Raw genomic sequence first — 12,077 nt, 5'->3', positions numbered from 1 at the left:
TGCGACAACCCTGTTGTCTTAACCCTTTAAGTTCTGATATGATGATTAATATGAAATACTTCCCTACCAAGGGACCACTCAAGTGTCTTACTTGATAATGAAACTGGAACATGTGCCTGCTAAATGCAGGTTTTTCTTGTCCTGAGGAACTCTGGGCTTTTTCTGCTTCGATGTGTTTTTTGACTAAGGCACAGCAGAGCCTATTTCCAGTATTTTAATCTGTGACAGTCCCAGATGAGAAGGCATTTCTGCAGTGTCTAGATTACACATGATTTTAAAACTATAGCTACTGAGAAAAAATGGTTTAAAACCAACATGGTGATACAAGACCACAGCCGTTGGTTTAAGATGACTGCTATGTTGCTGTTGGCAAGTGGAACAGTAGAGAATGACCCCTAAGTATTCCAAATTAATAATAAAAGAGAATTTTTTTTTCCTTGTCTCTATTTTTAGATTTATTTTGTTAAAAGTTAGTCTGCTGTTCTTGAGATGATACAACTTTACATTGGGAATGACTTCATTAAAAGTCTGAAATAAGCTTGTTGTTTGTCCTAAATTCAGGCACATTTTTCTTCAGAGACTAAAAATTGCTAAAAGGTTATAGAATCAGTCACCACAAACACTTGAATCCTGCCCTGGAAGTATTTTATGTCTGCTGCTGTCTTACTTGTTCTCTTGAAACAATGCTTTAAGTAGAAGAAAACATATAATTGCTCTGTAATTTCTGCACTAAAATGTTTTCTTTTGAAGTAGCTCCGCTTAGCTTGTAAAAATACTTCTGGGTCTTAGTCAAGCATTTAGTACAATTCAGAACTGCAATGCTAAATTTCATTGGTTGGACTTTTTATTAGATAAGGTAGAAATGAAAGCAGCAGGCAATTTAATTAGCAGTAATTTTTCTGGGCAAGTCATTACTTTGATGAACTTCAGAGCAATGTTTATGGCTCCTAATTAACCATGTTAGTCATTTGATTGAATAATCACTTTGGAAATGTTTCTACAATTTGATTAGAGTCTGACCCACTCTGATAGTCATAAATTAACTGATAGCACTTTAGGATAACAAGACTCTAGTTACTTTACAAGAAATCAACTCTTCCTTGCTGTATTCTTCGGTCCTCTGCGGACTATTTAAGCACAAGCTAACCAGAAGATTAAGTAATGATGATACAAACAATGCTTGCCTTAAAAAGACTCCAGATGTTAATTATAATTGACTTAGGAACATGGGAGATGAAACCCCAAATTGGCTAAGAACGCAACTTCTTGGAAACACGCATAATTCTTTATGCCGTATACTCTGCTGTATCACTTTGCAGCAGTGGAGTTCATGAGTCAAAAAGGAGTTTGCTGCCAATACTAGTGGATTTTTACCTAAAATAGAAAATAGCATCTGTTTCAGTTCTACAACTTCCTCTTTTTTTACGTAAATTTTTCCATTCTCCTTAAAATCCGATCTGTTTGGTAACATGAGTGATTCCTTGCAGGTGAGCCACTACTTGTAGCCCTGACTTGTAGCCTAGAGAGCTATACTTGACTTGGGTGATCACTGAATCACTGATTCCTGTGGTTGCTCATAATAGCTGCTTGAGACTTCAGAGATTCTGGAGGCCTGAGCAGGCCAGGCACTGAGCGTTTCATGGAGACAGGAAGTAATGAAGAGTTTGGCACAGACGTGCAAGAGAGACCATGGACTGTTAGAGGAAACTTATTAATACTGCCCTGTGTTTCACTTGTTCTGTGAAGTCAGTGTAAAACCTCATTTTCTTATCCTGCCAAATCTTTGATACTCATCACTAGTCAGTGAACAGTGAAATTTGGAATCACAGTCTGAAAGAGTCTGTAGGCAGTGTTGGAAAAATAAATGTCTGCTCTTTCGACCCCTACATCTCTTAAAGAGTTACAAGTTACTGGTAACAGATTGCATAGCTTAGGGTAGGTATTTATCACAAGATCAAATAGACTTTGTTAAGCAAGACTTTTGATGTCCAGGAAGGGGGTTAAACATGGTCTAGATAGGCAAACATTTATGGTGTATTTTTGTTTGCAAGTCCCTGTGTAAGGGATGTGGCTGCTTGGGGACAATGCAAGATACGCAGATAAAAACAGACATTTAAAGAACACTGCTTTGATTATCTCTGTTTGTTTTTTCTCGTTTTTCTTGCAAATTTGGATAGAGCTGGGAAATGGCAAATAAATGTCTATAGTACTTAGAATGGACACAGTAATTTTCTCATGGGGGAGGTGTGGGGTGCAGGGTGTCATTTTTTTAAGAAGGTACAGGTGGAAGACGAAATGGATGCATCAGAATTCCTAGATTAAATGCTTAGCATCTGCAGAAAACTTTCTTAAGCCCTCAAGTCATTATTTGGAGTCTAGAAAGCAATATCCTACTCTAAGTTTACTCTGGGTTCCCTTGTATTAATGCAGAGTTTATAAGTCTCCAGTGTGACTGGCACAATTTTCTGTGTAATTGTTTAAAAACGGTTGGGTCAAACTAGTTAGAAAGAAAGATGTACAAGCAGAGAGTTTAAAATATTTGTGCTATCTTGTGTGGATTTTTTGGTCTGAGAATGGTCTAAAACGTAACTGTCATGGGAGTCAGCTTTTAGGAAAGTTGATTACAAAAGCAGTTTGAGTTTTAGTGCTTGTGTTGGATGGGATCTGTGATCCTCACGTGAGCTTTCTTCTCTGCCATGCCTCGTGCATGCTGCTCTGTAGTGCTGACAGGTTCCTCTTTGCTGTAACTTGCATCCTTTTTGTTGCTCTTCTGCCTGCAGCCTGTCTCATTGGTAACCTGCACACTTTTAATTCCACACAGTCTTTTGACTAGCATTGTTGTCTTCTCCTTTCAGAAGTGCCTAGCTGCCATTCCATTTACATGAGGCAAGAAGGCTTCCTGGCTCACCCAAACAGAACAGAAGTTAAGTTTTCTATTATGTATCGCTTTTGTATGAGAGAAATGTTAAAAAGTGAAAAAGCACGGAGGGATTTTGGGGTTCAGTGGTTTAACTCTGCTGCTGGGAAGACTTATGTCATCTTTTTTCCCCCTTCCCAGTCTCAAGTTTGTGATGTGCTGATTCTTTTGTAGCTTCTTTTAGTGCTACAAGTTGATCAGGATAGAAGCAATTTTATTACGAATTTAGGCATTCTGCTTTTCACAGCCTCTAGCAGTTGAAAGGAAGAGACAGTTAAAATTTTGTCCATTTCACCCAGTCTGTTTAAGTGGTATTTTCCATGCTATTGGTGTGACCATGCTATTGGTGTGACAGGCTCAGTTAACTGTTAAAGTAATCCGTTTTATACTTTAAATTCAGTTAAGGTTTTTGGGTTTTCCTTTCATTACAATTTTTACAGTGTTTTGGTGCTGCTTAGGACCATTTGGTCATGTGATACATAACAGAACTCCTTGTGACTTCATTAGGGCAGAGTTTAGGTCACTGACAAAATTAATTCTAAGTAAAATAATTTTGTATGTATTAAAAATAGGAAGGTAAACAGAACTAAGAGAAAATGACCACTGAAAGAGGGGCTGTATTCTCTGCTCTATTGCTTTGGTGTATCTTTCATGACAATATATAATTCCAGTTTGTTTGTTTTTTTAGGATTTGGTTGGTTGGTTTTTAGGGCTTATTTGTCTTTCTTCAAAGGGACAAATTTCACAAACATCAGTGAAATTGGTTTTGAGATTGATGAGAATTCAGACAGTTGTATGAATCAAAGTCCTCTAGTAAGACTTCATTCACTAGTGAAAAGACAAAACTGGAAAAATAATGAATCTGGCTAAAAGCCCCACTGCTTTTAGGGTGGAATAAAGGCAGAAAATAGAAATTGAAAGTAATACTTACCAAGGAGGGGGAAGCAAGAGATGGAAATTTAGAACAGTCTTGGTATGTGAAGTTGTATGAAATACAGTAGCTAGATAAAGTGAAAGATATCAGAGAAAAATCCACTAACTGCGGGGCTAAGTTCGACAGATTTGAGTTTCAATCACAACACGGCTAGAGGAAAAACAATCTTAGCCATGTTATGCACTCATGAGTGCTTGGAGGTGGTAAAATTGTTAATAAAGACATAGAAAAAGCAGTGATGTTTGATAAATATTTGTTTTCTGGATTTGGAAATCAATCAGCATGGTTTTATGGAATAAAGGTCATGTCAAATCTGTCTCTATCCTTTGCTGCGATTAGAAGTTTGATTGATAAAGATACTTGTGTTGTATAGTTAGACTTTTTATGGCATTCAATTTGCCACTGCATTACATTCTGATTAAGAAGTTAGCACAAAGCAGTATCAATAAAGTACACATTAAATACATTAAGATCTGGCCAACTGTCAGATCTAAAAGTGGCTGTCACTGGGCAATCATCTCTGAATGGATTATTTCTATTATAGTCCTGTAGAAGCTGATATCAGGACTATTGCTATTCAACATTTTCAGTAAAGATAAGGAACAAAGTTAATAGATAACTTTGTGGTACAAAGATAGAGTGGTAAAAACGGGTAAAACAGGGCAGTCACACAAAGCAATTTGAATTGTTTGGTAATCTGGGTACACTAAACAAAATGGGTTTTTAATATGCAGAATATAGGCCAGGCCTATGGAACTGGGAAATAGTATATTGGAATGAAAGGGGTTTTGAGATGGGCGTCCTCCTCCTCCTCAGCTTCACAGTGGGAAACTAGCCCAACCAAACATTGCAACTGTATGGCAGAAAGGCCTTCTGTAATATTTGCACAGTCAAAAGGAGGGTCACAGGGAGGCAGGAGAGGAGGAGATGTTTTGTTTCGCTCCATAGCACTGGTGAGGCTGTTATTGGCATGCCGTACAGTTCTGGTTAAGCATAACATTAAAATAATCCTGAAAAGCAGGAGTGTGAGCAAAGAGGGCTAGAAAAAATGTAGAGTTGCAGGGAGTGTCTTTTAACAACAAAAATTAGATTTTACACAATGATCTTAATTGAAAGAAACATCAAGGGGGGTGACTTCTGTGAGCATAAGGAGGAAATACCGAGTAGGACGTACTTTTTCAGTCTCTCAGGGAGAAGACCTGCAGGAACGAGTAGTTAAAAGTCAAAGCCATGCTAGTTCAAACAGGAAATGAGACAAACATTTTGGAATAAATCATAGAGAAAAATAGGTGCTTTTTAATTTTTGCAGGTGGAGATTAACAGTCCTTTGGGAATGCACACATTAATTAAATACCCCTGTACTGAGGCCAAAATGTTGCTATTGGGCGGTGTGTAAAGGATGTGGGATATTAATCTGATTCTTCTATGACTTAGTGTTCCCTCTGGCATTAAGCCTATGATCTCTCCTTTCTCCATGCATCTTTTATATAAATACCTCTCTCTTTTTAACTTACAGGCTGCATGTATGAAAAGGGACCTAGGCAGTTTTATGATGACACTTGCGTTGTTCCAGAGAAGTTTGACGGTATGTATGACACGTCTTTCTCTCTTTTTCTTGTGTGGGGAGATGAAAAAGGAAGAAATGAGGGACTTTTCTCTGTTGCTGATCAAAAAAGCTCGGTAACGTTCCAATTTAGGATTCCTTAACACACCATTTGCAGTGCGCCCAACCAAAGCTGACCTTTGTCTCTTGAAACCAAAGTCTCCTCTTCAATAGGATGTCGCTCTACTTTTGCCAGCGAAGGATGCTTGTATCCAGAGTTGCAACAGAGGAGCTCAGTTCCTGTACTGTTGAGAAGTAATAGGAGGATTTCCATTGCCCTGATGATCACATACCATTTCTTGTTTGAGATTTAATGAAAGCTGCTCTTATAATTAACAAAGCAGCAGCTTTGGTTTTACTGAGGATTAAGCCTCTTGTCTCCTTGTCTGTGAAGTGATGAATAGTGGGGAGTGAGCGTATAGGGACTTTTCCTGTTTGTGTCAATGTATTTGCACTAGGTTAAACATTGTACTGGTGGTTTATTTTTCAGTGGGATTGATAACAATTCAATGATCTTTTCACAACAGAATTTTTTTTTGAGAGGGATTCTGAGGTCAGTTGAAATAAATGACTCAAATTATCCTCAGTTTGATGAAAATCAGTTTCCTGGTGTAACTGAGTTGATTTCAGATTTATTTCATTATAGACAAAGTAGATGGACTTGGTATTTCTGGCTGGTGACTCTGTTAGTCTGCAACTTTGGGAAGTAATTTGGAGACCAATTACTTAAATTTGCTTAAGTAGCTTCTTTGCATTAGTGTACGTATGTCCACCTTTATTTATTTTAGCAGGAAAGATTACATATTTCCTGATAAACTTGTGAATACCGCTCTGACCATAGCTGGAAGTTGAGCTGAGAACTCCTGGAGTTTTTATTCTCCCGCTTTACTTTGTTTGCTTTCTGACAAGAATCACTTCTGTGGGTTACAAAACTATTGCATGTCTAGCAGCATTTGTTGTGTTTGCTGAAGAACAGGAGACTTCAAAATGAAAGTAACTCAGAGAAATATACATACTTTAAACAGAGGTGTCACAAGGATTAATAAGGAATAGCAAGAAATAAATAGGAGATTTTAAATGCTATTAGACCTAACTGAAGATTACGTAGTCCAGTATTGTGTTGTTACTGGATTGACACATTCTCTGAAAGGGTGATTTATTGAAAGTCTCCTTTACATCTTGGCTTTGGAAAGTATGCTTTTGTTGTTTGTTCTTTTTTTTGGTTGGTGTTTGCTTTGGTTTTGGGTTTGGGTTTTTTCTTCTTTAAAGCACATGTCAGTTTTTTTCTTCTCCCAAAATGATTGTGCACTACCTGATCTGTTTTCAGTACCAGTGGCAAACTTGTATTCACATTTATGGGAATGAGATCAGACCTTGTACTGTAAGAAAACTCTTTAGGAATCACATTTATCTCTTTCTTTCTTGAAAATCCTTTTTCGTTTATTTCAGTTTTGTGAAAGGAATAAAAATGGAAAAGAAATAAATGTTTGGAGATACTTGTGTGCTTGCAAAGCAAACTTTCTGCTGTTAGCTTCTATGACTGTCCACTGAGAGAACACCTTGTACTCTAGAAGATTGATGCTGTGATACAAATAGGTGTGTTTATACTTGTAGCATGATGACTTTTCAGGAAAAAAATAGCAGATGTGTCCTCATGTTTTAGCCAGTAAAGCAAAAATAGTTGATAAGGCCAGGACTAGTCTTGATGTTTCAGAACTTAGGTTCTCAGCTGCTTTATTAGAAATTGGCACAAGCAAAGAATCTGATCCTCTGTAACACTGTACTTGCTATTTGTGCATTGCTCGGCCGTCATTAAAAGGAAAATCCTGTCCTTGAAAAGGAAGACCTTTCAGGAGTGGAACTTGAACCTCACATAAACCAAAAAGCCTTGTGTTGATTTATTTGTTTTCCACAGCTATTAACTCAATTTTCTTTCCTGATTACGAAAGGAAGCGCTCCATTTTTAATAATATTATTCTTACTTTGGCTCTGTAATGGCCATCATAGCATCCTAATGTTGTGGTTGAATGTAAAACCCTGGCTTTCTGTATTAAACAGATCACACTGCTTAGTGGAGGGTATTGCTATTCTGGTGGTCGAAATGAGGAGTTTTACCAGGATATCAGGAATTGCTGTCGTGTGCAGAAAAAAATGCTCTCTGCTTCAGCATCAGACCTTTCAGCTATTGTTGTTGCATGAGTTGTTTAGTATGAAAGCGATTTGAAAACATCAGAGACACAGTATGGATGTAGCAGGATGGGTTTAAATTGGTAGTTCGTGGAACAGAATTATTATTGTTGGCTTTTAAAAGCTTCCTCTGGACTTGAAAATTTAGAAAAATCGCTTACTGCTTTTCAGGGGGAATAATCTAATATGTAGATATGAGTAAAAGTAATAATATGCTTATATGCAAGTCCAATATGCCACAGAGGAACTCGCATATCTGCAGGATTTGCATACCTATACATAAAGCACATGCTGTTTAAGTCCAAGTCAAATAATTCGTCAAATTTTCCTTAGAAGCATTTGCATGCAAAAGAAGTTTCACTCAGCAGGGTTTTGCAGCTTTCTGAAGCATACATTACATTTCCAAACCTGGGGCTTGTGCAAAGTATAGTACACAAACACGGTTCTTCAGACATCAGAGTTGCTTACAAAAACAGTTCATGCTCTTTCAGATAGAGGATATTGCAAAATGCTTTGCAAGTGAGATTTGCATGTATCCAAAGTAAATGGGGATAGACTTAGGGAGGCTTCTGTAAATCATGACTGAGTTTAGGTATTTGTTACAGATTCACAGATTGCATTGGGTTGTAAGGGATCCTTAAAGGTCTTCTTGTTCAACTGCCCTGCAGTGAGCAGGGACACACCTCCAACTAGATCAGGCTGCCTATAGTGACATCAAGTCTGATCTTAAATGTCTCCGGGGATGGGGCCTCAACCACAGGCCTGGACAATCTTTTCCACTATTTTACCCCTCTCATTGTAAAGAACTTCCTCCTAATGTCCGACCTAGATCTACGTGCTCCAGTTTGAAACTGTTGCTCCATATCCTATAGCTACAAGCCCTTCTAAAACAGTCCTTTACCAGCCTTCCTATATAGGTCCCCTTCAGAAACTGAAACTGTAAGGTTTCCCCAAAGTCTTCTCTTATCCAGGCTGAACAGCCCCAATTCTTTCAGTCTGTCTTTGTAGGAGAGGTATATTAATATGAAAGAGTATATTAATATGTTATTGTAAGAGTGTTTACAATTAACAGCAGACAGAGGAATGTTGCATTTGGAAGTGGCTGGGTAGTAAGAATTTTTCTCTCTATTTTATTAACCCTAGTGATTGCTTTGCTGGTTCATCTGACAAACTGAGCGCATTGCTCATCTGACGTTCTTGCTGTTCTGTGCAGGTGATGTTAAACAGGAGCCAGGCATGTACCGCGAGGGACCCACGTATCAGCGACGAGGCTCCCTTCAGCTGTGGCAGTTCTTGGTAGCTCTTCTTGATGACCCATCAAACTCTCACTTCATAGCGTGGACTGGCCGAGGCATGGAATTCAAGCTGATTGAGCCGGAGGAGGTGGGTTAGATGTAGAGCATATCCTCACGTCCACTCCCCTGTGCTGCAAGTGTAATAGAGCTCTTGAAGATCTAAGCCTTGCTTTTCCTCAATATTTTGCTTCATGAGCATTTTAGAAAGGTGACAGAATGGACTGGCAAGTGAAGTGCTTTGGTTAGGAGAGTGGTGTGGTTTAATGTAGACTTGATTCCTAGTCCCACAAAATAATAAAAATACAGCAAGTACCAGAGTTACAAAATACTCAGCATTGATCGTGGGGCCTGGATTTTTCAGAACCACTTAATGGATAGAGCTGTGTTCCAAAATCATTTGAAAACTTGTCCCTGAGTAGTCTTTCAACATAAATATTCTTCAGTGTGAAGTTGTGGAAACTGGAAAATTTAGCCTGTAGAGTGACCGACCACAAGTCTGACAGATGGCAAAGGAGCGTGTTGAGATTGTTAGGCAATGATATGAATACCTCTCTTTTTCTTCTTCAGAGTTTCCTTGCTTATCTGTATTTTTAGATTGTTTAGTGCATCCTTAGATCCTAGGCTTGCAAATACTCATGTACATGCACAACTCTGAACCATGAAGGACTCGAGGTTGTAAATAAAATTACTGGTATTCATGAACATTTGCTTAAGCATGACTTAGTTCACTTCTGTGATAAACAGAGATAAATTGAATGGGTTTTTTGAGTAGGTACCATTGCATAATCTATTCTGTATTCTAAACAGCCCTGGAACTTTTAGAAGATGTAGTGTTCGTGAATTTGATTGTAAAACTGATGTGAGTGATTTGATCAGGGTTGTCAAAAAGCAGTATCATTCTGATTTACTTTTTTGGGTTGGGTAATAGAGGAGACTGTAGGAAATTTTCTATCAGGATCCCCTCTGAGTTAGAGCTGAGTGGTAAGCTTTGGGGATCTAAGACTGCTTCTGCATGCCACCAGCTATTTCTGCTGTTTGCTGTGTATCTGCTGGCATAAGTGGCCCTGAAAGCTTTCCTGCATTTAAGTCACATTGTCTGCCAATAGCCCTAAGGAGATGATAGAGTAGTTGAGGATGGAAACAGGACTGATATCCACTTCCTTCCTGACATGATCTATCTGAGAAGCAGGTTGCTGCAAGGACCCATGTACTGGCTCTCGTTTGTCTGAGCATCCCCCTCAGTAGTGATAGTCACCGTGGCAGATCCTGGCATCATGCATCTGAGCATTTGACCACAGAACAGTCTGAATTGAGTTGATACCAAATTTTTTTTGGCAGGTCTGCATCCCTAGCAGGGCCACAAAGACCTCTTCTTAGTTGTGTGACCTGACCCAGAACAGAGTGAAGTCTCTGGAGAGGTTTTTGTTGGATATTGGTGAATTGAGGTATCCAGTTTTTCACCCTGCCCCTATTTCAGTATTCTTAAACCCTCTTAGCTTTGTCTTTTAGGTGTGTGCAAAGTTTTTCAAGATTAAAGAAACTTACTGAAAAATGGTTTCCAGCAGATGGTGCAAAAACTTTATAGATTTTATTAGCTCAAGAAGGAAAAGGAGCAAAACAAAGCCTTAAGATTTTTTAATTGTGTAATTTCCTGAGGAACTGGATATTCTGATTTAAGTTAACCAGATCATCTGCTTGTCTGACTTTGTAGCAGTTGCTTTGTGTTTTTGAGCAGCACTGCATCCAAGATCTGGAGGAGGCAGGCTGCTTGAAACTTGCCTCACTCCTGTGTGCTACAAAGGAGCCCAAGTTGTTTTCACACGAATCACATGTCATGGATCTGACAAAAACTGTTGATTAAAATACGAATAGCCCATGGGAAGTTGCACACTTCTGCTGGTTGCCAAGTGTAAATTGAAGGGAAGTCAAAGAGCTTGTTGGTTCAGCTGTGGCAGGTTAGGATGTCAATGATATGACCTTTCTATCCCATCCCTTTCTGCATGTTTGTGCTGCTTTCTAGAAAGGGCATCAACAAAAATGAATATGTATCTGTGCCTTGAGAACCTAGATAATTCAGAAAGTGGACGGTGGAGGCTAAGAATATTGGGGGTAGGTGCATTTATGCTGCCTTGTCACAGGGACAGCAAACTTCAGCAGGAGGGTCAGGAGGGAGGCTGGAAGCCTGAATTCTTTCCACAGAGCAAGACTTGAAAAATGCTGTGCAGTTGAGGGACCGGAAGACTCACTTACCAAGACTACTTCTGGACCTGTTTGCTTGTTTGGGAATATCAAAACACCACGCAATATAGCATATTCTCAATCATTATTTTGTTGTAGTTATCTTTGCTGTGTATTTATTTATTATGCAAGCCTGTTAAGTTGGGGACTTGTGGGACTCTGATTAATGCAGGAAAAAAATTTGGTAGGAATAAACAGAATGACATAGGCATGTGTGAATGGGTGAATCAAGGTTAGAGATCTAGGCTAAATCTACAGCTGGCGTACACTGACTTGATTGGAGGTATGTTTCAATACAGCTTTAGCATAGCTGAAGTTAGCAGAACCATGGTAATTTACATAAGCCTGAAAAGCAGGACCACTGAAAGGAAATAATGCTTTCAAAAGAAATTTGAAAAATTATTGTCCGGATGTAGATCACAGTCATGGATTTTGCTGTTACTTAGTCCCCTTCAATTCTCAGTGCTGCATGTTGTCTCTTTGCATCAAAAAAGCTCCCAACACCTCTGGGTAAGTTTTGCAGAGCAGCATTCAGGGAAGCTTCTTGGCTGCTCTCCCCTTTTTTCCAGAGCTGTATGCATATCATAGAATATTAGGGGCTGGAAGGGACCTCAAAAGATCATCTAGTTAAACCCCTGCCTCCCCTGCCAGAGCAGGATCACCTATTCCAGATCCCACTGGAATGCATCCAGGCAGGTTTTGAATATCTCCAGAGAGGGAGACTCCACAGTCCTCCCTGGGCAGCCTGTTCCACTGTTTTATTGCCCTCACAGTGAAAACGTTTTCCTCATATGCACCTCTCAAACATTTTTTATAAAATGTGCTTTAGAGAATTCATCATCTCTATTTTTTTCCCTATGGTGACATGATAGTCATTTGTATAGCCAGTAATTGAAATGTCAC

At 38.9% G+C, this 12,077-nt stretch overlaps 1 protein-coding gene across 7 annotated transcripts in view; it reads left to right on the top strand.

Moving 5' to 3' along the window:
- Positions 1-12,077, top strand: part of ETV1 (ETS variant transcription factor 1) — a 64,014-nt gene that overhangs the window by 47,606 nt on the left and 4,331 nt on the right. For 6 of the 7 annotated variants that reach the window (XM_054384729.1, XM_054384730.1, XM_054384728.1 and 3 more), the window contains 4 exons: positions 2,856-2,923; position 3,806; positions 5,368-5,436; positions 8,855-9,024. In XM_054384729.1, the coding sequence (XP_054240704.1) occupies positions 2,856-2,923; position 3,806; positions 5,368-5,436; positions 8,855-9,024 (308 nt within the window). The remainder of the gene's footprint in view (positions 1-2,855; positions 2,924-3,805; positions 3,807-5,367; positions 5,437-8,854; positions 9,025-12,077) is intronic. The other variant, XM_054384731.1, reaches the window with a different exon arrangement.

Source organism: Indicator indicator, chromosome 11 (assembly GCF_027791375.1).
Source record: "Indicator indicator isolate 239-I01 chromosome 11, UM_Iind_1.1, whole genome shotgun sequence".
Taxonomy (NCBI): domain Eukaryota; kingdom Metazoa; phylum Chordata; class Aves; order Piciformes; family Indicatoridae; genus Indicator; species Indicator indicator.
This window is presented reverse-complemented; position numbering and strand designations above follow the sequence as displayed.